At 42.8% G+C, this 26,990-nt stretch overlaps 3 protein-coding genes across 3 annotated transcripts; 2 read left to right on the forward strand and 1 right to left on the reverse strand.

Annotated features, from left to right (window-relative positions):
• Positions 1–662: 662 nt before the first annotated feature.
• On the forward strand, positions 663–2,183 carry prok1 (prokineticin 1; the record flags this gene model as incomplete). The annotated part of the gene is made up of 3 exons (XM_084186669.1): positions 663–737; positions 1,206–1,331; positions 2,064–2,183. The coding sequence occupies 3 exons, from the start codon at positions 663–665 to the stop codon at positions 2,181–2,183; spliced, it is 321 nt and encodes a 106-aa protein (XP_084042795.1).
• An 8,033-nt stretch (positions 2,184–10,216) lies between these two features.
• On the forward strand, positions 10,217–21,408 carry LOC311149845 (pepsin A-like; the record flags this gene model as incomplete). Its single annotated transcript, XM_084187082.1, has 9 exons — positions 10,217–10,275; positions 10,709–10,853; positions 13,939–14,056; positions 16,214–16,332; positions 17,566–17,762; positions 17,955–18,071; positions 19,502–19,646; positions 19,938–20,036; positions 21,271–21,408. The coding sequence occupies 9 exons, from the start codon at positions 10,217–10,219 to the stop codon at positions 21,406–21,408; spliced, it is 1,137 nt and encodes a 378-aa protein (XP_084043208.1).
• A 788-nt stretch (positions 21,409–22,196) lies between these two features.
• LOC311149852 (uncharacterized protein) lies at positions 22,197–24,643 on the reverse strand. The gene is made up of 6 exons (XM_084187093.1): positions 24,525–24,643; positions 24,088–24,393; positions 23,723–23,858; positions 23,480–23,589; positions 23,280–23,326; positions 22,197–22,939 (listed from the first exon to the last, which is right to left on the reverse strand). Exons 1-6 carry the CDS (start codon positions 24,556–24,558, stop codon positions 22,754–22,756), a joined length of 819 nt encoding a protein of 272 aa, XP_084043219.1. The 5' UTR covers positions 24,559–24,643; the 3' UTR covers positions 22,197–22,753.
• Between the last annotated feature and the right edge of the window lie 2,347 nt (positions 24,644–26,990).

Consider the following 26,990-nt stretch of genomic DNA (forward strand, 5'->3'; position numbering starts at 1 on the left):
CTTCAGTAGACAGTTGGGGTCTAGGTTTTATTGAGGTCCGGAATACATTTTAAGAAAGTTTAAGCTCATTATACAATTAAAAAACTCTAAAATGCTATTTGGAGAACAGACAAAACAAGAACAAATGACCCCAGCCATTATCACACTGGTTGCTGTAGCTTCATTCACTTCAGTCAACCTACAAACAAATAGCCAATTGGCTATACAATTAACCGCTACACATTAACTAACATTAACTCAGCCCCGGGATTAAAAACTATAATTTAGGGTGCTTCTCGAGTGGCGCAGCGGTCTAAGGTGCTGCGTCGCAGTGCTAGAGGCATCACTACAGACCCGGGTTTTATCCCGGGCTCTATCACAACCGGCTGTGATCGGGAGTCCCATAGGGCAGCGCACAATTGGCCCAGCGTCTTCCGGGTTAGGGGAGGGTTTGACGTAGAGGGAGGGGAGTAGATAAAGACAGAGAGATTGGAGCCCCCCATCTGAGGAGTCCTTAGGAACCTATAGACTTTAGTACATGACACCAGGGACAGCGAGTCAGACGGACAGCACGAGGAGGACAGAGTGACAACAGAAAGTAGCTACTGCTCTGAAGGGGGGCTACAGTATTTCTGTGTTGAGGAGAGAGTGGTACCCTACATTATCGTGTTGTCGCTACGGCGATGGGGACCAGGATCATGTTTCTCTTCATCTTACTGGTGTCTTTCAACTGGTCCAGTGGGGCTGTCATCACTGGGGTGAGTGACACATTGCTGCTGCCTTTCATTAAAGTTCTGGATATTCAAGCTAATAGAGATGATTGTGAAACGTACGATTTAATGTCCGGATGATTCATTTTTGGCTGTTCTTCATCTCCAACATTGCAATCAATAGAAGTTTAGAGTGAGCTGAATGTGATCTTATAAATACACGGTATATTACTGAGTATTTTATTGTTTTTATGGACAGTGACAGTTGGAAGGTAGAGAGGGAGACTGATCCAGAGCGGGACAGAGAGTTAGCCTGACAACACACTGGATTCTTCCTCTGCTCTGTCGTTCGCTACATACTTTAGTCTGAGACTGACATCATTGAAGTCGTTTATGGTGACCAGGGGCAACGAGGGGCATTGTACAAAACAAAGTCTTCAGCGATTGGCTAGTCTCTAAATCAGAATATCAAAGCCAATGACACATTTTCAAATCTCTCTCCCCCATCTCTCTCAGGCGTGTGATAGAGATGTTCAGTGTGGGTTTGGTCTGTGCTGTGCTGTCAGTCTGTGGCTCAGGGGACTGCGGATGTGTATTCCACTAGGGGTAGAGGGAGACGAGTGCCACCCCTTCAGTCACAAGGTGAGGAACGCACACGCATACGCGCGCGCGCGCACACACACACACACGCACACGCACACGCACACGCACACATTCACATTCACATTCACATTCACATACACATACACATACACGCGCACACGCACACACACACACACACACACACACACACACACACACACATTCACACACACACACACACACATGCATTCACACACACACACACACACACGCACATACACACACACACACACACACGCATTCACATGCTTACTAGCACGTACTGGCTAACACACGCACACACATATGCACTCACACACGTGCACACACACACGTATACACACGCACACAAGTGCGCGCACACGCACACGCACACACACACACACACTACAGCCGAATTGACAATAATATCAAGATCTTGGCAGCTTGGCAGTTGTTGCTTAAGAAAAACTGATAACTTCAGAAGTGATTGATTTGTTTTCATCCTGAATCAAACTAATGGAAGTAATACATCACTTTGATTGGCTGGAGATCGACTCAGCCTCCAGACGATTAGTTCACTCCACAATGTTTATCTCTGGGAACTGACAACTGAATGGTTCTCAATTTCCCACCTGGATAGTTCCATAATCTCTCTATTAGTTGGTTGAGTTTGACCAAGTCTATTCATTTAGCCCTAGAGCTGTTGACTCAATGTGATGTAATGGATCCTAAGATAATCAAGTTGAACTGAAACAATGTGTTTTATTCCAGGTGCCCTATCCAGGAAAAAGACAGCATCACACCTGTCCATGTCTTCCTCACTTGGCCTGCACCAGCTACACAGGTAGCAAATACAGGTGTACGAACAACTTCAAAAACCTAGACTTTTGATGACAGAGGAAGAAGAGGGGAGAGAAGAAGAGGAAGATACAGAAGGATGGAAAACAAAGACAGCAGTCGCGCGTCTTATCCTTCACACGCTGGCCCATTTAGTCTTTGTTCTATGCACTGTTATATTCCATGTGTTTTTCAAAAGAATATTACATCTGTAAATACACTTCACTGTGCCCCACTGGACAACAAAGAAATGCCAAGACAATATATACACGCTAAACTATGCCAAGAAAGATACATAGTTGATTTTTTTTTTTTTATGGGTGTACCAATCGCAGGCTGTAGTTTTAATACAGGGCTGGCAAAAGCTAAATGCAAATCATAATAATTTAGTGTTTTTATTTATTTTCAAAATTGTAGATATTTGCAAATAAAACTCACTCTATTATACCATTGTGAAAAACATGCACACACTCTCTCTTTGTTGTTTCTGTCTTGTTCATTATATTAGTAACGTTATATGTGCACAGGTCTTAGTTTTACTTGAGGGGTGGTAATCAGCCTCTTCGAAACTCTCCTGATGCCTTTGTCTTTCCTTTGACTAAAAACAGGTGAGAATCAATGTCAAATCAGGCCACAACAAAATATGCATTCAACATGTGTTGTGGCCATAGAAACGTAATTGTGAACAATCTGATTGTCAAAACAAGTCATGTATTCATAGCCATAGAAATAGCTGCATTCTGATAAGATGTTTGTTAACAAACAATGTCAAACATATTTCCAGTCGATCAGTCAGTTACAAACCATCATCAACATCAACAATAGAGAGACAGATATTTGCACTAATATAATGAAACTCAAAACCTGCCAGTCTCCTGCAATAGGGAAGAGGACATTGTGACAGCTTACAATACAGTGTATATCAATATACTTAAGAATAATTCAATTACAGTTGAAGTTGGAAGTTTACATACACCTTAGCCAAATACATTTAAACTCAGTTTTTCACAATTCCTGACATTTAATCCTAGTAAAAATTCCCTGTCTTAGGTCAGTTAGAATCACCACTTTATTTTAAGAATGTGAAATGTCAGAATAATAGTAGAGATAATTATTTATTTCAGCTTTTATTTATTTCATCACATTCCCAGTGGGTCAGAAGTTTACATACACTCAATTAGTATTTGGTAGCATTGCCTTTAAATTGTTTAACTTGGGTCAAACGTTTCGGGTAGCCTTCCACAAGCTTCCCACAATAAGTTGGGGGAATTTTGGCCCATTCCTCCTGACAGAGCTGGTGTAACTGAGTCAGGTTTGTAGGCCTCCTTGCTCGCACACACATTTTCAGTTCTGCTCTCAAATTATCTATAGGATTGAGGTCAGGGCTTTGTGATGGCCACTCCAATACCTTGACTTTGTTGTCCTTAAGCCATTTTGCCACAACGTTGGAAGTATGCTTGGGTCATTGTCCATTTGGAAGACCCATTTGCGACCAAGCATTAACTTCCTGACTGATGTCTTGAGATGTTGCTTCAATATATCCACATAATTTTCCTTCCTCATGATGCCATCTATTTTGTGAAGTGTACCAGTCCCTCCTGCAGCAAAGCACCCCCACAGCATGATGCTGCCATCTCCGTGCTTCACGGTTGGGATGGTGTTCTTCGGCTTGCAAGCATCCACCTTTTTCCTCCAAACATAACGATGGTCATTATGGCCAAACAGTTCTATTTTTGTTTCATCAGACCAGAGGACATTTCTCCAAAAAGTACGATCTTTGTCCCCATGTGCAGTTGCAAACCGTAGTCTGTCTTTTTTATGGCGGTTTTGGAGCAGTGGCTTCCTCCTTGCTAAGCAGCCTTTCAGGTTATGTCGATATAGGACTCGTTTTACTGTGGATATAGATACTTTTGTACCTGTTTCCTCCAGCATCTTCACAAGGTCCTTTGCTGTTGTTCTGGGATTGATTTGCACTTTTCGCACCAAAGTACGTTGATCTCTAGGAGACAGAACGCGTCTCCTTCCTGAGCGGTATGACGGCTGCGTGGTCCCATGGTGTTTATACTTGCGTACTATTGTTTGTACAGATGAACGTGGTACCTTCAGGCGTTTGGAAATTGCTCCCAAGGATGAACCAGACTTGTGGAGGTCTACCATTTTTTTTCTGAGGTCTTGGCTAATTTCTTTTGATTTTCCCATGATGTCAAGCAAAGAGGCACATAGTTTGAAGGTAGGCCTTGAAATACATCCACAGGTACACCTCCAATTGACTCAAATGATGTCAATTAGCCTATCAGAAGCTTCTAAAGCCATGACATCATTTTCTGGAATTTCCCAAGCTGTTTAAAGGCACAGTCAACTTAGTGTACGTAAACTTCTGCCCCACTGGAATTATGATACAGTGAATTATAAGTGAAATAATCTGTCTGTAAACAATTGTTGGGAAAATTACTCATGTCATGCACAAAGTAGATGTCCTAACCGACTTGCCAAAACTATAGTTTGTTAACAAGAAATTTGTGGAGTGGTTGAAAAACAAGTTTTAATGACTCCAACCTAAGTGTATGTAAACTTCCGACTTCAACTGTACATAGCACTGTAAACTCTATTATTTAGAAATAATATATCTACTCATATTTTCAGATAAAAGATATTCCCAGTTGCATTAGCATTTTATTTATATTGTGGGGGGTGCCATACTGAAGCAGTAGATCTCCTTTCAAGAGTTCAAATTGTGTCCTGCAGGTCATCTTTATGTTATTGTAAAAAAGAAAAGTTAAAATGTGATCTTTAAAATCTATTGTCAGATACTACCTCTACACACTGCCAGACATTCTGTTTAATGAACTGATAACCAACGCCTGATTACAGACCAATTGTTCATTAATGACTTGTAGATAACTTTGTGTTATATTTGGTCGGTCAATATACTACGTATTGTCTGGGACATTAAGGGTTAGCACTAAGGCAATAGCACCAAGGTGAAATTAGTTTCATATTGGATATTTGGTGGATATTCTGTTTTCTGTCATCAACAGCTATTAAAACCATGACAAAGCATGCCATGACTATGAAGATGGTATTTTCTGAATCGGGTGGAAGGAGAAAAATCCACACTATTCTTTTTATGTTTATAATAAGATTTCAGTGTATCATTTTCATAGACATGGCACGCTTTGTGTAGGAGCTATTGAAGATGGAAAGCCACCTTAAAAAAAGACAATCTAAATGTCAACATCCTCCCCTGATTCAGAATATATTGTTTTCATAGACATGGCACGCTTTGTGTAAGAGCTATTGACGATTGAAAGCTTTTTAAAAGTTTGTATAAATGACATTTAATCAAAATAAGAGGATTTTTGTCCATCCTCCCCGATTCAGAATATCATTTTCATAGTCATGCCACGCTTTGTCTAAGAGCTATTGACGATTGAAAGCTAGATAAATACATTTAAACGACCCCCCCTCAAAAAAAGCAGTGGATTTTCGTCCATCCTCCCCTGATTCAGAATATATCAATTTAATAGTCAAGGCATGCTTGGTTCAATAGCTATTGACGAGAGAACTGGATATCCACCAAATATCCGATATAAAACAAATTTGACCTCAGTTCACATAGCTAATGATTTGGAGGTGTATCTGCTTGGATCTGTCAAATCGGTAAGCAGCTGTGCTTGATCATTGTCAGGAAGCCACACCTGTCCAAGTGTAGGCTATAGGCCAGGGGTATTCAACTCTTACTATGCTGGTTATCTGTTCTACCAGATCATTAAGTTCATACACCTGGTGCTCCAGGTCTGAATCAGTCCTTGATTAGAGGGGATCGATGAAAAAAGCGGTGGAACTGGCTTCAAGATCCAGAGTTCAATTTGAGGGCTATATAGGCCTATAGAAATATTGACACTAAGATTGAAAATCATTCAACAAAATAATGAGGATTTCTGTCAGCCTAATCAAGGTGTAGATTACATCTCACATTCTGCATGGGATTATCTCATGCTCCGTGCAGCCAATGGCAATGTCCGCTTTAGGTATAGTGTCAGGAGCTGCTTGTGGATTTGACAGCCCTAACGCAGTTCCGCCTCCAACGTCACCAAAGCAACCGCTATGCGGATGTCGGCTACAGCGGATTTGATTGAATAAAAGCCTTAACTTTTTTTCTATATATATTGATCGCCATGTTCTTGTGGAATGTTGTTATTAAATAACTTTGGCGACGGCAAGCTAGTCTACATAGTTGTCTTCAAAATACTATGCATATTATGCATAAAATTGTCAAAATGTGATCAGCATTTGTATGGGGTATAGTGATTAGCCATTGGCTCAACTTGCCACACAGCTACAAGGATGCACTTTCATGCTATGTTTAGGACCTCTTATTGTAGCTTATAGAGACCCCAACTGCTGTTTAAAATAATCTTAAAACTACAGTGCCTTCAGAAAGTATTCACACCCCTTGACTCTTTTCACATTTTGTTGTGTTGCAAAGTGAGATTAAAATTGATTTAATTGTTTTTTTTTGTCAACGATCTACACACAATAATCTGTAATGTCAAAGTGGAAGAAAAATTATAATGTTCTAATGTTTTTGTATGTAAATAAAAACACTAATTTTGTGCATTTCTTTGCCACATTTCTTGCAGTATTACTTTAGTGCCTTATTGCTGTCATGACTTCCGCCGAGGCTGCCTCCCCTCCTTGTTCGGGCAGGTTTCGGCGTTCGGCGTCACCGGCTTACTAGCTACTGCCGATCCATTTATCATCACTCCATTTGTCTTGTCTTCAATCACACACACCTGGTCCTTATTCCCTCATTAAATCAAATCAAATCAAATCAAATCCGGGTAGCCATGATTAGCTGTTCAGGAGTCTTATGGCTTGGGGGTAGAAGCTGTTGAGAAGTCTTTTGGACCTAGACTTGGCACTCCGGTACCGCTTGCCGTGCGGTAGCAGAGAGAACAGTCTATGACTAGGGAGGCTGGAGTCTTTGACAATTTTGAGGGCCTTCCTCTGACACCGCCTGGTATAGATGTCCTGGATGGCAGGAAGCTTGGCCCCAGTGATGTACTGGGCCGTACGCACTACCCTCTGTAGTGCCTTGCGGTCGGAGGCCAAGCAGTTGCCATACCATGCGGTGATGCAGCCAGTCAGGATGCTCTCGATGGTGCAGCTGTAGAATTTGTTGAGGATCTGAGGACCCATGCCAAATCTTTTCAGTCTCCTGAGGGGGAATAGGCTTTGTCGTGCCCTCTTCACGACTGTCTTGGTGTGTTTGGACCATGATAGTTCGTTGGTGATGTGAACACCAAGGAACTTGAAGCTCTCAACCTGTTCCACTACAGCCCAGTCGATGAGAATGGGGGCGTGCTCAGTCCTCTTTTTTTTCCTGTAGTCCACAATCATCTCCTTTGTCTTGGTCACGTTGAGGGAGAGGTTATCCTGGCACCACACGGCCAGGTCTCTGACCTCCTCCCTATAGGCTGTCTCATCGTTGTCGGTGATCAGGCCTACCACTGTTGTGTCATCGGCAAACTTAATGATGGTGTTGGAGTCGTGCCTGGCCATGCAGTCATGGGTGAACACGGAGTACAGGAGGGGACTGAGCACGCACCCCTGAGGGCCCCCCGTGTTGAGCGTCAGTGTGGCAGATGTGTTGTGACCTACCCTTACCACCTGGGGGCTTCCTTGTCTGTGTTGGTGATTGTTTATTGTGAAGCTTGGTGGAGGTCGTGTAATGTGTATCGACCTGAGATTTTCCTGTGTGCCTTGTATTTTCCAGTGCTCCTGTTTTGTGCCCTGGAGTGTGTTTGACGCATTTCTGCGTAAACCTGTATTTTGCGGATTAAAGCCTGTTATTCTGTGATTTACCCTCCTGCGCCTGACTCCTTCAACACCACCTCGTCACAATTGCAAACAGGATACATGTTCTGGAATATTTTATTCTGTACAGGCTTCCTTATTTCACACTGTCATGCAGGTTAGTATTGTGGAATAACTACAATGTTGTTGATCCATCCTCAGTTTTCTCCTATCACAGCCATTAAACTCTGTGACTGTTTTAAAATCATCATTGGCCTCATGGTGAAATCCCTGAGTGCTTTCCTTCCACTCCGGCAACTGAGTTAGGAAGGATGCCTGTATTTTTGTAGTGACTGGGTGTATTGATACACCATCCAAAGTCTAATTAATAATTTCACCATGCTCAAAGGAATATTCAGTATCTGCTTCTTTTTTTTTTACCCATCTACCAATAGGTGCCCTTCTTCGTGAAGCATTGGAAAACCTCTCTGCTCTTTGACTCTGTGCTTGAAATTCACTTCTCGACTGACCTCGACTGAGGGACCTTACTGTATATGTGGGGTACAGAGATGGAGTAGTCATTCAAAAATCAGGTTAACCACTATTATTGCACACAGAGTGAATCCATGCAACTTATTATGTGACTTGTTAAGCAAAAATGTTACTCCTGAACTTATTTAGGCTTGCCATAACAAAGGGGTTGAATACTTAGGCCCTGTGTAGCTCAGTTGGTAGAGCACGGCGTTTGCAACGCCAGGGTTGTGGGTTCGACTCCCACGGGGGGGGCAGTATGAAAAATGTATGCACTCACTAACTGTAAGTCGCTCTGGATAAGAGCGTATGTAAAATGTACTTATTGACTCAATAAATTTTAGCTATACATTTTTTATTAATTTGTAAACATTTCTAAAAACAAAATTCCACTTACATTATTGGGTATTGTGTGTGTATCAGTGACACAAAATCTCAATTGAATCCATTTTAAATTCAGGCTGAAACACAACAGAATGTAGAAAAAGTCAAGGGGTTGTGAATACTTTCTGAAGGCGCTGTAGGTTGTAATCTATGGCGCTGTAGGTTGTAATCTATGGCGCTGTAGGTTGTAATCTATGGCGCTGTAGGTTGTAATCTATGGCGCTGTAGGTTGTAATCTATGGCGCTGTAGGTTGTAATCTATGGCGCTGTAGGTTGTAATCTATGGCGCTGTAGGTTGTAATCTATGGCGCTGTAGGTTGTAATCTATGGCGCTGTAGGTTGTAATCTATGGCCTATTGTACTGCAGGATGTGGTCCCTACAAAGCTTCTTAAAGTACTCTGAATGCTTTGAGCTGCTCAGCGTTAGAGCCCATAGAACCCATTACCCAAAGATGTCTGAAACATGCTGAGGTGATATTTCCATGGCAGCAGATGACAAACACAAGACAGGCTCACAATTCACACAATGCAGTGGCTCTGTATGTACTCTGGTTTAGCATCATGAAACCCATAACACTTTGTTCATATCAAATTTTTTTGTACCTTACTTGCTTACCACTTTTGCCATGTAGTTTCTAGGACCCCATTAAATAATGACCTCTTCCTAAATATTTGGTCACAGGATTCATTTTGTGTATGGTTTCCTAGAAATAAATTGTGGCTCAACCAACCCATTGGCACAGCTTCCTTCACTCTCCCCTACAGATACAGTATGTTTAGAAAATGAAGTTATATTTGCATGTGAAAAAAACAACATGGAACACACTTTGGAATATTATTCCATTGTTTAGGTTTTTGTTAATTTGTCTCTTCAACTCTTTGATGGTAAACAAATATGTTCTTTTTTCAATTTACGAAACAAGGGTGATGGCGGCTCAGACTTGTATCAGCTATTTCCCAAGATTAGATAATGACAATGACTGTTCATTAACATTGTTCCAAAGCATATTTACTTTTGCTACTCAGGCGTTTTATGTTTGTAACCATTTCACACTTTTCTTATCTGAAGTTGAGATATCACTGTGTTCCAAACGGCACCCTATTCCCTATATAGTGCACTACTTTTGACTAGTGGCATATGGGTCCTGTTCAAAAGTAGTACACTATATTGTTGATAGTGTGCGATTTTGGGACGTGCACATTGTGTGATATTGTTTGCTAAGGGAGGGCATGGCATGACATGGTCAATTGGCTATGGATTGGGTCATTACTCGCTGTGGATTGGGTCCTGGTGTACAGGATAACTGAATATAAGGACTTGGTTCTCCTACTCTAACTTCGCTCACTGAATCCAAGAAGAACCAGAAGCACCCATGATGAAGTGGGCTGTCGTCCTGTGTGCCCTAGTGGCCCTCTCCGAGTGTCATACCAAGTAAGTCCTGTTCCTCTCCGAGGGTCATACCAAGTAAGTCCTGTTCCTCTCCGAGGGTCATACCAAGTAAGTCCTGTTCCTCTCCGAGTGTCATACCATGTAAGACCTGTTCCTCTCCGAGGGTCATACCAAGTAAGTCCTGTTCCTCTCCGAGTGTCATACCAAGTAAGTCCTGTTCCTCTCCGAGTGTCATACCAAGTAAGTCCTGTTCCTCTCCGAGTGTCATACCAAGTAAGTCCTGTTCCTCTCCGAGGGTCATACCAAGTAAGTCCTGTTCCTCTCCGAGGGTCATACCAAGTAAGTCCAGTTCTTTTCTTTTCTTTTAGTCTGTATATTCTGTTTATTATTGTCACCAGGTCAAATTCCTAGTACATGTAAATGTAATTGTCGAATAACGGTGATTCAGATTTTGATTTTGATCATGTGTTTTCAGGATCTCTCTGATCAAGGGGAAGACTGCCAGAGAGACCCTGATGGAGAAAGGTTTATGGGAGGAGACAAGGCTGAAGTTCCCCTACAACCCTATGGCCAAATTCTACCAGACCGGTGGAAATGAGGCTATGACCAACGACGCTGACGTAAGGCAGAGTCAGGAGTAGTATGGTGAAATACTGCATTAGCCTGGTGACTGTTCCCAGATCTGTTTTTGCTGTATAGACAACGACCATGGGAGTTATATACCATTATATAAAACAGATTTGGTACCAGGCTAGTCTACAAAGGCAATACTGTAGGATTCTTCTGATCTATACTGAACAAAAATATAAACGCATCATGCAACAATTTCAAAGATTTTACTGAGTTACAGTTCATATGAGGAAATCTGTCAATTGAAATAAATTCATTAGGCCCTAATCTATGGATTTCACATGACTGGAAATACAGATATGCATCTGTTGGTCACAGATCTTTTTTTTTAAAGGTAGGGGCGTGGAACAGAACCAGTCAGTATCTGGTGTGACCACCATTTGCCTCATGCAGCGCGACACATCTCCTTTGCATAGGATTGATCAGGCTGTTGAATGTGGCATGTGGAATGTTGTCCCACTCCTCTTCATTGGCTCTGCGAAGTTGCTGGATATTGGCGGGAACTGGAACACGCTGCCGCACGCTGCCGCACACGTCGATCCAGAGTCTCCCAAACATGCTCAATGGGTGACATGTCTGGTGAGTATGCAGGCCATGGAAGAACTGGGACATTTTCAGCTTCCAGGAATTGTGTACAGATCCTTGCGACATGGGTCCGTGCATTATCATGCTGAAACATGAGGTGAAGGCAGCAGATGAATGGCACGACAATGGGCCTCAGGATCTCATAATGGTATCTCTGTGCATTCAAATTGCCATTGATAAAATGCAATTGTGTTCGTTGTCTGTAGCTTATGCCTGCCCATACCATAACTCCACCGCCACCATGGGGCACATCAACAAACTGCTCACTCACATGACGCCATACACGTGGTCTGCAGTTGTGAGGCCGGTTGGACGTACTGCCAAATTCTCTAAAACGATGTTGGAGGAGGCTTATGGTAGAGAAATGAACATTCAATTCTCTGGCAACATCTCTGGTGGACATTCCTGCAATCAGCATGCCAATTGCACGCTCCGTCAAAACTTGAGAAATCTGTGGCATTGTGTTGTGTGACAAAACTGCACATTTTAGAGTGTCCTTTTATTGTCCCCAGCACAAGGTGCACCCGTGTAATGATCATGCTGTTTAATCAGCTTCTTCATATGCCACATGAATTATCTTGGCAAAAGAGAAATGCTCACTAACAGGGATGTAAACAGATTTGTGCCCAAAATGTGAGAGAAATAAGCGTTTTGTGCATATGGAACATTTCTGGGATCTTTTATTTTTGCTCATGAAACATTGGACCAACACTTAACATGTTGCGTTTATATTTTCAAATCAAATCAAATTTTATTTGTCACATGCGCTGAATACAACAGGTGTAGACCTTACCATGAAATGCTTACTTACAAGCCCTTATCCAACAATGCAGTTTTAAGAAAATAGAGTTAAGAAAATATTTACTAAATAAACTAAAAGTAAAAAATAAAATAAAAAAGTAACACAATAAAAGAACAATAACGAGGCTATATACCGGGGATACCGGTACCGGGTCAATGTGCGGGGGTACAGGTTAGTCGAGGTAATTGAGGTGATATGTACATGTAGGTAGGGGTAAAGTGACTATGCATAGATAATAAACAGCGAGTAGCAGCAGTGTAAAAAGCCTTTTGGACCTAGACTTGGCACTCCGGTACCACTTGTCGTGCGGTAGCAGAGAGAACAGTCTATGACTTGGGTGACTGGAGCCTAGGACCATTTTTTGGGCCTTCCTCTGACACCGCCTAGTATAGAGGTCCTGGATGGCAGGAAGCTTGGCCCCAATGATGTACTGGGCCGTACGCACTACTCTCTGTAGCGCCTTGCGGTTGGATACTGAGCAGTTGCCATACCAGGCGGTGATGCAACCAGTCAGGATGCTCTCGATTGTGCAGCTGTATAACTTTTTGAGGATCTGGGGACCCATGCCAAATCTTTTCAGTTTCCTGAGGGGGAATAGGCTTTGTCGTGCCCTCTTCACAACTGTCTTGGTGTGTTTGGACCATGATAATTTGTTGGTGATGTGGACACCAAGGAACTTGAAACTCTCTACCCGCTCCACTACAACCCACTCCACTACGTGTTCAGTCCTCCTTTTCCTGTATTCCACAATCAGCTCCTTTTGTCTTGCTCATGTTGAGAGAGAGGTTGTTGTCCTGGCACCACACTGCCAGGTCTCTGACCTCCTCCCTATAGGCTGTCTCATCATTGTCGGTGATCAGGCCTACCATTGTTGTGTCATCAGCAAACTTAATGATGGTGTTGGAGTCGTGCTCGGCCACGCATTAGTGGGTGAACAGGGAGTACAGGAGGGGACTAATCACGCACCCCTGAGGGCCCCCCGTGTTGAGGTTCAGCGTGGTAGCTGTGTTGTTGCCTACCCTTACCACCTGGGGGCGACCCGTCAGGAAGTCCAGGATCCAGTTGCAGAGGGAGGTCTTAAGTCCCAGGGTCCTTAGCTTAGTGATGAGCTTTGTGGGCACTATGGTGTTGAACGCTGAGCTGTAGTCAATGAACAGCATTCTCACATAGGTATTCCTTTTGTCCAGGTGGGAAAGGGCAGTGTGGAGTGTGATTGAGATTGCATGATCTCTGGATCTGTTGCGGCGGTATGCGAATTGGAGTGGGTCTAGGGTTTCCGGGAGGATGGTGTTGATGTGAGCCATGACCAGCCTTTCAAAGCACTTCATGGCTACAGATGTGAGTGCTACGGGTCGGTAGTCATTTAGGCAGGTTACGTTAGTGTTCTTGGGCACAGGGACTATGGTAGTCTGCTTGAAACATGTTGGTATTACAGACTCAGACAGGGAGAGGTTGAAAATGTCAGTGAAGACACTTGCCAGTTGGTCCGCGCATGAACTGAGTACACGTCCTGGTAATCCGTCTGGCCCCGCGGCCTTGTGAATGTTGACCTGTTTAAAGGTCTTGCTCACATCGGCTCACATCAGTATAAAAGACTGTTCAGTATATCTACATACCAGACAAACGACTGTTTGTTCATACTGTAGTACTCTGACTTACAGTACATCTGTTTCACCGTCTCCCTGCAGTTGTCCTACTATGGTGTGATCTCCATTGGAACCCCTCCCCAGTCCTTCAAGGTCATCTTTGACACTGGCTCCTCCAACCTGTGGGTTCCCTCTGTCTACTGCTCCAGTCAGGCTTGCCGTGAGTATACTCCAGGGGTCTGAGTAGTCTCTGAGTAGTCTCTGAGTAGTCTTGGAGTAGTCTCGGAGTAGTCTCTAAGTAGTCTCTCTGAGTAGTCTCTGAGTATTCTCTGAGTAGTCTCTGAGTAGTCTCTCTGGGTAGTTTCTGATTAGTCTCTGAGTAGTCTCTCTGAGTAGTCTCTGAGTAGTCTCTGAGTAGTCTCTGAGTAGTCTCTGAGTAGTCTCTATGAGTAGTCTCTAAGTAGTCTCGCTGAGTAGTCTCTTGTGGCAGAGTTGCATAAACAGTATCATATTGAGTACCTAGCCAGTATCATATTGAGGTTAGGGTCTGAGGGACCTTGAGGTTGCACCTTGCACCTTGAGATTTACTGCATAAGGGGGTTGGCTCGACATAATAAAACAGGAAATTGGATTAATGTATTTTAATTTTTTCCCCTTTACAGTGTGTATTGTAGAGAATAACTCAATGTTTGAAATACCAATGATTGAATGTTCAGTTTTGCAATGGTATGGTATAGGGCGGCAGGTAGCTTAGTGGGTAAGAGCTTTATGCCAGTAACCGAAAGGTCGCTGGTTCTAATCCCTAATCTAATATGTACAGTGGCTTGTGAAAGTATTCACCCCCCTTGGCATTTTTCCTATTTTGTTGCCTTACAACCTGGAATTAAAATGGATTTTTGGGGGGTTTGTATCATTTGATTTACACAACATACCTACCACTTTGAAACGAAAGAACAGAACTTGAGCGTGCATAACTATTCACCCCCCCAAAGTCAATACTTTGTAGAGCCACCTTTTGCAGCAATTACAGCTGCAAGTCTCTTGGGGTATGTCTCCAGCTCCTTCAAGTTGGATGGGTTCCGCTGGTGTACAGCAATCTTTAAGTCATACCACAGATTCTCAATTGGATTGAGGTCTGGCCTTTGACTATGCCATTCCAAGACATTTAAATGTTTCCCCTTAAACCACTCGAGTGTTGCTTTAGCAGTATGCTTAGGGTCATTGTCCTGCTGGAAGGTAAACCTCCGTCCCAGTCTCAAATCTCTGGAAGACTGAAACAGGTTTCCCTCAAGAATTTCCCTGTATTTAGCGCCATCCATCATTCCTTCAATTCTGACCAGTTTCCCAGTCCCTGCCGATGAAAAATATCCCCACAGCATGATGCTGCCACCACCATGGTTCACTGTGGGGATGGAGTTCTCGGGGTGATGATAGGTGTTGGGTTTGCGCCAGACATAGCGTTTTCCTTGATGGCCAAAAAGCTCAATTTTAGTCTCATCTGACCAGAGTACCTTCTTCCATATGTTTGGAGAGACTCCCACAAGCCTTTTGGCGAACACCAAATGTGTTTACTTATTTTTTTCTTTAAGCAATGGCTTTTTTCTGGCCACTCTTCCATAAAGCCCAGCTCTGTGGAGTGTACGTCTTAAAGTGGTCCTATGGACAGATACTCCAATCTCCGCTGTGGAGATCTCTTTGTTGCCTCTCTGATTAATGCCCTCCTTGTCTGGTCCGTGAGTTTTGGTGGGTAGCCCTCTCTTTGCAGGCTTGTTGTGGTGCCATATTCTTTCCATTTTTTAATAATGGATTCAATGGTGCTCCGTGGGATGTTCAAAGTTTCAGATATTTTTTTGTAACCCAACCGTGATCTGTACTTCTCCACAACTTTGTCCCTGACCTGTTTGGAGAGCTCCTTGGTCTTCATGGTGCCGCTTGCTTGGTGGTGCCCCTTGCTTAGTGGTGTTGCAGACTCTGGGGCCTTTCAGAACAGGTGTATATATACTGAGATCATGTGACAGATCATGTGACACTTAGATTGCACACAGGTGGACTTTATTTATCTAATTATGTGACTTCTGAAGGTAATTGGTTGCACCAGATCTTATTTAGGGGCTTCTTAGCAAACGGGGTGGATACATATGCACACACCACTTTTACGTTATTTATTTTGTATAATTTTTTTGAAACAAGTTATTTTTTTCATTTCACTTCACCAATTTTGACTATTTTGTGTATGTCAATTACATGAAATCCAAATAAAAAGCCATTTAAATTACAGGTTGTAATGCAACAAAATAGGAACAAATGCCAAGGGGGATGAATACTTTTGCAAGGCTCTGTACTTGGTCTGTAATAAACATGTTCATGTTTCGAGTAGAGAACCATGACAAATTCAACCCTGGACTCTCCAGTACTTTCACGTGGTCCAGCAAGACTGTTTCCATTCAGTACGGAACTGGCAGCATGACTGGACAGCTGGCATACGACACTGTTTCGGTAAGTATTGTAAATGTAGCTAGCTACCCATTGTTGTCAGAAGCATCATGCCCATAGGAGGCACGTACTCCCTCAGATGTGTCCTGTTTAAATATATATTTATACACTACCGGTCAAAAGTTTTAGAACACCTACTCATTCAAGGGTTTTTCTTAATTTTTTACTATTTTCTACATTGTAGAATAATAGTGAAGACAGAAAACTATGAAATAACACATATGTAGTATCCAAAAATGTGTTAAACAAATTAAAATATAATCACTATAATTTTCCACCCCCCTACTAGCACTGACTTTGCTGATAGGAAAATGGAAAAAAATTTGAGGAAAAAATGACTTACCATGAATGAGATAAGTGGTTGTTCCATTTAGCTATCTTAAGATGAATGCACAAACTGTAAGTCACTCTGGATAAGAGTGTCTGCTAAATTGCTCAAATGTTAATATAAATAATAATATATATTTTTTCATCTTCTTTGTAATACTACTAGTCACACATTTTAGCCACACATTTTATGAAGTTAGCTTTAGCTAGCCCAGATAGGTTCCCAATCTCCCAACCTCATAACTATCTACCAAGAAGCCGTTCAGGCTGTTAATCAAGTTAGAGTAGCTAGCTTGTCTATCTTAGCTGGCATGCCTGCTGGCAAGGTTGGTAGACTTTTTAAAAGCTAGCAATAACTAAATGTACTGAATAAGACTCACATTCCTTTCAATCTTTTACCCAGATTTTAGCAGAGCTGCAGAGAAGCATATTTAGTTTCTTTAAAAAATTTAAACACCAGTCAGACAGCTCAAGATATGCTTAGATATGCTGAAAATTACACTTAAAAAAAAATAAAAAAAATATGTGTATATATATATATATATATATATATATATATATTTTTTTTTTACATATAATTAAACGTAATTATAATGGCTCTAGTTTGTTGGAAAAAGCTGTTTTTTAATTCATTTTTATTGCTAAATTCTCCAATTTACGGACAGGGTGCATAGTCCTGTTAAATGACTAAATAGTCCGCCTCCGGATCACCCCCCAGCCATTCTAATGAAATATGTGCCCCCTCAGATTTTTGGGGTGCATGACACCCCTGATTATTGTGATATATATAATTTTTATTGACACTTCCAATTACAACATTCTGTACATTAAATAAACCCCCCAAAATAATCTTAATCATTTTATAACATCACATGATAAAAAAATTTTTAAAATGTTGTGCGTTTCCAGGTGGGAGGTATCTCTGTCACCCAGCAGATTTTTGGTGCCAGTCAGACCGAGGCTCCCTTCATGGCGAACATGGTTGCTGACGGTATCCTGGGCCTGGCTTTCCCCAACCTGGCAGCCTCTGGAGCCACACCTGTCTTTGACAACATGATGACCCAGGGCCTGGTGTCCCAGTCCCTCTTCTCTGTCTACCTGAGCGGGTAACAAATACACCTGGATGGGAGGTGGCATTTTGTCTTAGTTGTGATATAAATATCTAAGTGCCAGTGCATTGATAGTAAATACAATTAAACAATTGCTTTAATGCCTTTTGAAGGAGAGGTGTCATCCATAAAAATAAAAATGTGTTGATGATTAAACAACCTTGTTGACCTTTTCTCCTCCTCCAATAGAAACTCAGCAGAGGGTAGCGTGGTGTCCTTCGGTGTCATCGAGCCTACCTACTACACCGGGCAGATCACATGGATCCCTCTGTCCTTGGTGACCTACTGGCAGATCACCATGGACAGGTAGGTACACTAGTCCACACAGAACCTATATTCATGTCTATATATCCCCTTTACTCTACACAGAGCATTATTTACATTTTTTGTCATTTAGCAGACGCTTTTATCCAGAGCGACTTACAGTTAGTGAGTGCATACATTTTCCATACTGGCCCCCCGTGGGAATCAAACCCACAACCCTGGCGTTGCAAGCGCCATGCTCTACCAGGAGGGCTTATGTCCCTGTCCAACATGTTATCGACTTTTGTATCATCCCTTCATGCCACCACCCAGAACCTATAGACCGGGGTGTCAAACTCATTCCATGGAGGGCCTAGTGTCTGCGTGTTTTTGGTTTTTCCTTTCAATTAAGTCCTGGACAACCAGGTGAAGGGAGTTATTTACTAATTAGTGACCTTAATTCATCAATCAAGTACAAGGGAGGAGAGAAAACCCGCAGACACTCGGCCCTCCGTGGAATGAGTTTTTGACACGTGCCATAGACTCACAATCCACACACACATTGCAGCAATACATAAAACGAACATTCCTCCTTCCCAGCCTGGTCTCATAGACCAGACGTAACATAGTAAACACACTCAGATTAGTATGATATGGTACGTTTGGTAGGTTACATAAGACAGATGGTTACTTAAGGAAAAAAACAAAGAAGCATGGTTGGTTGGGGTGGATGGGTTGGTGTATAACACAAAGTCTAGCAACCAAAAAGTTGCGAGTTCAAATCTCATCACGGACATTTTTTTAGCTATTTTATCAACTTTTCAACTACTTACTACTTTTTAGCTACTTTGCTACTACTTAGCATGTTAGCTAACCCGTCCCCTAACCTTAACCTCAACCATTTTACCTAACTCGTAAACTTAACCTTAACCCCTAACCCCTAGCCTAGCTAATGTTAGCCAGCTAGCTAACGTTAGCCACCTAGATAGAATTCGTAACATATCATAAGTTTTGCAAATGTGTAACATGTAGTACGTTTTGCAATTTTTTACATAAAGTACATTCTGCAAATTTGTAACATATAATACAAATTGTAATTCGTAACATATCAATGGGTGATGTCCCGTGTAGCTCAGTTGGTAGAGCATGGCGCTTGCAACGCCAGCGTTGTGGGTTCGATTCCCACGGGGGGCCAGTATGAAAAAATTGTATGCACTCACTGACTGTAAGTCGCTCTGAATAAGAGCGTCTGCTAAATGACTAAAAATGTGATGGACATCCACAAATTAATACATACAATACGAAATGTAACATATCAAACTAAATGGAGTGTCTCAGAGTGTACTTCCAGTCTGGAGCCTATGGCTGAATCTTGCCGTGCACTTACCAAGTTCAAGTTTATTTGCTCATGTCAAAAACACAATAACAGCAAGAAATACATACAACCAAATATAGGAACAACAGGTAAACTCAGCTAATTTTTGTCCTTCCAGTGTTACCATCAACGGCAACACAGTGGCTTGCAATGGTGGCTGTCAGGCTATCATAGATACTGGCACCTCCATGATCGTCGGGCCAACCAATGACATCAAAAACATTAACTACTTGGTCGGAGCCACCATCAACCAGTACGGATATGTGAGTCACGCACGCACACGCACACACCGACCGGTACAGACATGTGAGTCCAACTATAGGGCTTTCACACTACTGAGCCAAGCCGAGCTGCACTAAGCTGCCTGGCCTTGTTAGCTGTTGGAACGAACCGTGGTGAACAGCAAATATCTGAGCCAGCACATTGAGGTTGGGACCGACGTGGTATAAGTGTGTTTTCTTGTCATAGTTTTTTAAAATTTTTATCAATCACCGCCTCCCCTTTGATTAACAACATAATTAAGTATAACGATGATGTTATTATCCCTCTCCTAGACCACCGTGAACTGCAACATCATCCCCAACATGCCCGAGGTGACCTTCAACCTCAACGGGCACGCCTTCACCATCCCTGCCTCTGCCTTCACCATCCAGGTAGAGTCTACTGAAAGACGTTACATACAACCTATCACCTCCCAGGTAGTCTACTGAAAGACGTTACATACAACCTATCACCTCCCAGGTAGTCTACTGAAAGACGTTACATACAACCTATCACCTCCCAGGTAGTCTACTGAAAGACGTTACATACAACCTATCACCTCCCAGGTAGAGTCTACTGAAAGACGTTACATACAACCTATCACCTCCCAGGTAGTCTACTGAAAGACGTTACATACAACCTATCACCTCCCAGGTAGTCTACTGAAAGACGTTACATACAACCTATCACCTCCCAGGTAGTCTACTGAAAGACGTTACATACAACCTATCACCTCCCAGGTAGAGTCTACTGAAAGACGTTACATACAACCTATCACCTCCCAGGTAGTCTACTGAAAGACGTTACATACAACCTATCACCTCCCAGGTAGTCTACTGAAAGACGTTACATACAACCTATCACCTCCCAGGTAGAGTCTACTGAAAGACGTTACATACAACCTATCACCTCCCAGGTAGAGTCTACTGAAAGACGTTACATACAACCTATCACCTCCCAGGTAGTCTACTGAAAGATGTTACATACAACCTATCACCTCCCAGGTAGTCTACTGAAAGACGTTACATACAACCTATCACCTCCCAGGTAGAGTCTACTGAAAGACGTTACATACAACCTATCACCTCCCAGGTAGAGTCTACTGAAAGACGTTACATACAACCTATCACCTCCCAGGTAGTCTACTGAAAGACGTTACATACAACCTATCTGACCTATCTAATCTGTAATGCTGATGTGTTTCGGAGCAAGCTCCTTCATCAGAGTACCTGTACATCTGAGACTTGACTTCTCAGATGTACTAAGAGGAAAAGTGCGATATCTGAAAAACATCCAGATTTTCCTCTCCATCTCTCTCTCTCTCTGCCCCTCCCCCTCCCCTATCTCTCTCCCCCTCATCTCTCTCCCCTCCACCCTCTCTCTCTCTCCCCTTCCCCCTCTCTCCCCTACCCCCTCTCTCTCTCTCTCCCCTTCCCCCTCTCTCTCCCCCCTCTCTCTCTCCCTCTCCCCCTCCCTCGCTCTCTTTCCCTCTCTCCCTTTCCCCCTCCCTCTCTCCCCCTCCCCACCCCCCCTCCCTCTCCCTCTCTCCCCATCCCCCCTCCCTCTCTCCCCATCCCCCCATATCTCTTGCCCCATCCCCATCTCTCTCTCTCTCTCCCTCTCTAGGACCCCTACGGCTGCAGGACTGGTTTTAGTAACGGTGGCTATCAGCAGCTCTGGATCCTTGGAGATGTCTTCATCAGGCAGTACTATGCAATCTTCGACAGGCAGAACAACAGGGTTGGTCTGGCCAAAGCTGTGTAAGAGATCCACTAGATCTACAGAGCTCCACTGATCCCAAAGATCCTTAAGGGCTAGGTTAAATCCTGACAGCAGAAGATCCGCGTAATAGTGTGATAGGTCCTCTGTAGCTCAATTGGTAGAGCGTGGCGCTTGTAACGCCAGGGTAGTGGGTTCAATCCCCGGGACCACCCATATGTAAAAAATTTATGCACACGTGACTAAGTCACTTTGGATAAAAGCGTCTGCTAAATGGCATATTATATTATTATGATTGAGCCAACATATGCATAGTTTACCGTGAATGAAGTCTCTGTGAATGCGGGAACAACATCTTTAAAATTTATAGCGCGGCTCTTCCACAGTCTGGATTGAATTGAGGCCCTAGTCCTCCAGTTAATGACTAATAGGTTGTACATGTGATTTATGCTCTAAACTAGTCGGGGAAATGTTGTAGATTGTGAAATGTAATCAAATAAATATGTATTTTAGCATTGCAAATAAAGTCTCTGTAGCTTTTTCTCTCTGAAGTGGATCCTCTTGTGGAACCTCTTCATGTAATGTAAGAACAGAATACGATAGAATATTGACCCGAACATGGAGGCAGGTAGGTCCAGAGCCATAGATAACCATCTCTTGTATGAATGGGTAGGGGAACGCTCTGTCTGTAAGGTTTTATCCAGAGGAAACTTACCGATAAGGACATGGTGATTGGATGCCAGATAACCTGATGTCCAGATAGACACGAACTCAGCCTGTCAATACAGCCAGCTTGTTGAAAGGCAGTCAGAGTAAATCCTGGTGCAGTTCAGTTATCTTTTATTTGTATGGTTCATAAGTTTAAAAAAAAATTGACATAAATCAAATCATCTTAAAGCTAGAATCTGCAGTGGAAACAAAACGTCGCCCCGCCACTGTTTTGGTAAAAAGCGGAAGGATGGGCCTGGAAAAAAGTAACCACTCTAAATCCTAGACATAGCTATGGATACAAGGACTGACCATCCATGATATCAACACTATAGTTTGAACCGTGTTTTGAGACTATACCATGTTTGTAAACATTTACATTGTTTACAAACACTGGAGTAAAACAAGCTTCTATTTTGGGTTCTGATGGGGTACGACAGATGACCTAACCTCACGAGGCATTTATAAGTTAGATTTTTCAAGAATCAATGGGTATATATATATATATATATATTTTTTGTAATGTATGTAGCAACTAAGGATTCTAGCTTTAAACACATTTGTCCTATTTAAGTATCCACATTGAAGCAACATACAGATTGGTCATGACAGCATATCAAGACAGCACAAACAGATCTGGGACCACTGGGCTAAGAAAGATACAGATACGTAACAATCCAGTTCAGCGTTGGTTGCTAGCCAGTGTGGAGTACACCACAGTCCCAGCAGGCTCTCTGTGTGGGTCAGGGTCATGACCTCTGGGGCTGCTGAGTGTCTGTAGGTTAGCATACAGCTCTGTGGTGTGGTTCTCATGAGGTTTGAAGTCCACCGTGGTGTAGAGGATACTGCTCTCCTCTTGAGGGATGTACTGCAGGAGACATACACATTCAATAATATTTAGTAACACTTTATATTAAGGTATATAAACAGTCTTTATAATGAGTATTTATACATATAAGTTGTTTACAAACTGTTTATTATGGAGCACACTGCAGAAGACATATCAACAGACATCATGGGAACGTCAAGCTCAACAGACATCATGGGAACGTCAAGCTCAACAGACATCATGGGAACGTCAAGCTCAAGAGACATCATGGGAACGTCAAGCTCAAACACTATTATTATTATTCTTTGTTGTCGTTTCTGGGACAAAACAGGAAATGTGACACTGAGTCATGAAGACAAGGGTCACATTTAGCACTTACTGATAGAGTGTGGGCTGCTGAGTCACTGGAAGTTGCTCCACATTTCTCTGTGAAGAACATGAAAATGACTTAAACTTTAACAAAGAACAGACACAGTGCAACAACGTCAAAATCATGGGACGTCTACTGGCTAAAGGTCATAGCCTACGTATTTGAAAGACGATTTAACGGGATGAAACACTGAAAGTTATTCCTCTTACTCTCCGCCTCGACTTTGCGATGAACCACAGCAACTACGATCGAACAGATTACAATCACCATAGTGACGCAGAGACCTGCAGCCAGCGGTACACCAAAGCTCCGGGAAACACTAACAGGTGAATAGGACAAAACGTGACGAAATATTGACATAATTACACCACTCCCACAACTCGTATCAACTATAACATTATCAACTATAAGGAATAATTAACCAGTATGTGTGTGTGAGAGAGAGATTGCACCTGGGGCCGTCATTGTGGTGCTTGTAGAAAACAGAGGCGTCTGAGGAGGAGGATGATGATGATGATGAGATGGAGGGTCTGATGGTTGACCTGACACGAGGTCCAGGGGGTACAAGACCGCTACGTCGACCATGATCTAAACGGAGACAGTTTAATAAGCACTCATTTCAACACAGTGATCTGTTATTTTACAAGTTGACCTAATCTTCCTCATACTGTACGTGCTTACATATTTCCTTGGCCTCAACACATTGGTTTACCTACAGTATGCATTCCAGTTGCTAATATCACAGTTCCTAGAATAGAACAGAATAACATTCTTTACTTAATTTAAGATTGTTTGATTTATTTATGAGGGTTCTTACCAATCTGGAGGCGATAGTCAGAGTAGATATGATTCACACTGCTGACAATAACACACCTGTAGTCACCAGCGTCCACAAGCTTTAAATTCCATATCTTAACGTCCATCCCACCGTTGTATTCTGTTGTCGATATTCTTCCCTTGTAGAAGTCATTGACATATCCTCTGGTATTCACAACAGGAAATCCCTCAGGATGTAGTTTAGAACATAACTTCTCATAACCATTGTAGAAGGGATGAAATATAAATCTCAGCAGAACTTGTCCATTCACCACCATCCCCTGTTGTGCTTCTATCTCAGGGTCATCTATCAAACAAACAAGCACGCACGCACACACACACACACACAGAAATCACCAAATATGGCACAAAACAGGTCTCTCTTGCTAAACTTTTTTTTTTTTTATCTCAATGAGACAAACCTGGATAAAATCTCACCTAATAGAAGAAGGAAGAGAAAGATCATCTTCATCTTCAGTCAAATACTCTCTGAGGCTGGGCAGCTGTCCCCACGCATCCTACTCACCAACTAAATAAATGGAACTGAAGTTGACAGCTGTTTGACTGCAGCGTTCTGAGACCAGCCTTGTGATTAACTTCCTTCATTTGGGGGGGGGGGGGGGGGGGGGGGGTCAATTACAAGTTTCAGAACACTCATTAGTGGCTGAGCATGAGGTCGACAGGTTGTACTGTTGTCACGGTACCAGCTCTGCCATCATGGTTCCAAATAAAAACAAATAAGAAAACAATCACCAAAAAGGCAAGTGAAAGATCTTACACAGTGTAGCAGTGAGTTATTTGGTATCAGCTTTTAGTTATTTAGAGACATTTTCATTCAAGCATATCCTCGATCATGGAACAAAATGCTTCATATGCAAAAAAATATATGTACAAATTACCAAAATGATTAACCATTCTTTATCCACGAATCACAATCAATCCTGTAGTCACACAGTCAAGTCATCCGATCCTCCATAGGCATAGTCTTCACACAGTCCTTTACTATTTAAAACTAAAAACGTCCATTGGATGCTGTGCTCTATGCTGAAATATATCAGCCATTTCATTCCATCGTCTTGCAAGTCAAAGCAGGTACTGAGGCACACGCAGAAATATCATTTTAAAATATTTTACAGAGTAGGGCTACGTACCAAATTTAGTGCACTACTTTTGACCAAGTAGTGCTCTATGTGGGGAATAGGGCACCATTTGGGATGCACCCTAGATCAACCAACCTCTTGTGTAACTTCGTTCTTTAATGTACTTAAAAGCAACAGGAGCAATATTTAGAATTTACAGAAGCTTTTTGTATATCTATTTAACAGTGAGAGTTAATCTATTTGGTAGCTAGCAGCCACTAAAATCCTCTCTACTACGGTTCATTTCAACTCAGATATCTGAAGATACACTACATGACAAAAAGTATGTGGACACCTGCTCATCGAACATCTCATCTCAACATCATGGGTATTAATATGGAGTTGGTCCCCCCTTTGCTGCTATAACAGCCTCCACTCTTCTGGGAAGGCTTTCCACTAGATGTTGGAACATTGCTGCAGGGGACTTGCTTCCATTCAGCCACAAGAGCATTAGTGAGGTCAGGCACTGATGTTGGGCGATTAGGCCTGGCTCGCAGTCGGCGTTCCAATTCATCCCAAAGGTGTTCGATGGGGGTTGAGTTCAGGGCTCTGTGCAGACCAGTCAAGTTCTCGACAAACAATTTCTGTATGGACCTCGCTTTGTGCACGGGGGCACTGTCATGCTGAAACAGGAAAGGGCCTTCCCCCAAACTGTTGCCAAAAAGTTGGAAGCACAGAATCATCTAGAATATCATTGTATACTGTAGCGTTAAGATTTCCCTTCACTGGAACTAAGGGTCCTAGCCCGAACCATGAAAAACAGCCCCAGACCATTATTCCTCCTCTACCAAACTTTACAGTTGGCACCCTGCATTCGGACAGGTAGCATTCTCATGGCATCCGCCAAACCCAGATTTGTCTGTCGGACTGCCAGATGGTGAAGAGCGATTAATCACTCCAGAGAACGCGTTTCCACTGCTCCAGAGTCCTTTCCTCTGCTCCAGAGCTTTACACCACTCCAGCCGACGCTTGGCATTGCTCATGGTGATCTTAGGCTTGTGTGCGGCTGCTCTGCCATGGAACCCATTTCATGAAGCTCCTGACGAACAGTTCTTGTGCTGACGTTGCTTCCAGAGGAAGTATGGATCTCGGTAGTGAGTGTTGCAACCGAGGACAGACGATTTTTACGCACTAGGCGCAACAGCACTCGCCGGTCCCGTTCTGTGAGCTTGTGTGGCCTACCATTTCACGGCTGAGCCATTGTCGCTCCTAGATGTTTCCACTTCACAATAACAGCTTGTTGGAAAGGTGGCATCCTATGACGGTGCCATGTTTAAAGTCACTGAGCTCTTCAGTAAGGCCATTCTACTGCCAATGTTTGTCTATGGAGATCGCATGGCTGTGTGCTCGATTTAATACACCTGTCAGCAACGGGTGTGGCTGAAATAGCCGAATCCACTAACTTCAAAGGGTGTCCACATACTTTTCTATATATAGTGTATCATAGATATCAGAGTAGAGCACCGTGCTCGAGGGTATCGGCTTGAGCAAGGTGCTGCCCAGATTTGCTAATCCTGATCATGTAATGTAGTTGTTGTTTGGGATACAAGATGATTTGTAGCTTGGGGATTGTGTGCAGAGCCTTGCTTTGGCTGAACTTCTTGAACAATGTATGTCACTGGACTTCTGTCAGCGCCTAGTGGTTCCATCATACTGGTCCTGCACCGCATACCGCAGGCCTGTCCCTGTCCTTTAAGCAAAGTGACATCACATCCAACATCCGTCTGACCCGACAGCAGTGCCTCTTAGTCTGAAGGTGATGATG

The sequence above is a fragment of the Coregonus lavaretus genome (genome assembly GCF_964263955.1).
Source record: "Coregonus lavaretus genome assembly, chromosome: 22".
NCBI classification, from domain to species: Eukaryota; Metazoa; Chordata; class Actinopteri; order Salmoniformes; family Salmonidae; genus Coregonus; species Coregonus lavaretus.

Coding starts and splice junctions, on each gene's coding strand:
- LOC311149852 (XM_084187093.1), bottom strand. CDS start 24,558: ATGAAGATGATCTTTCTCTTCCTTCTTCTATTAG. Junction 23,327..23,479: donor TCGCAAAGTCGAGGCGGAGA/GTAAGAGGAATA, acceptor TGTTCTTCACAG/AGAAATGTGGAGCAACTTCC. Junction 22,940..23,279: donor CAGCAGCCCACACTCTATCA/GTAAGTGCTAAA, acceptor TGTCTCCTGCAG/TACATCCCTCAAGAGGAGAG.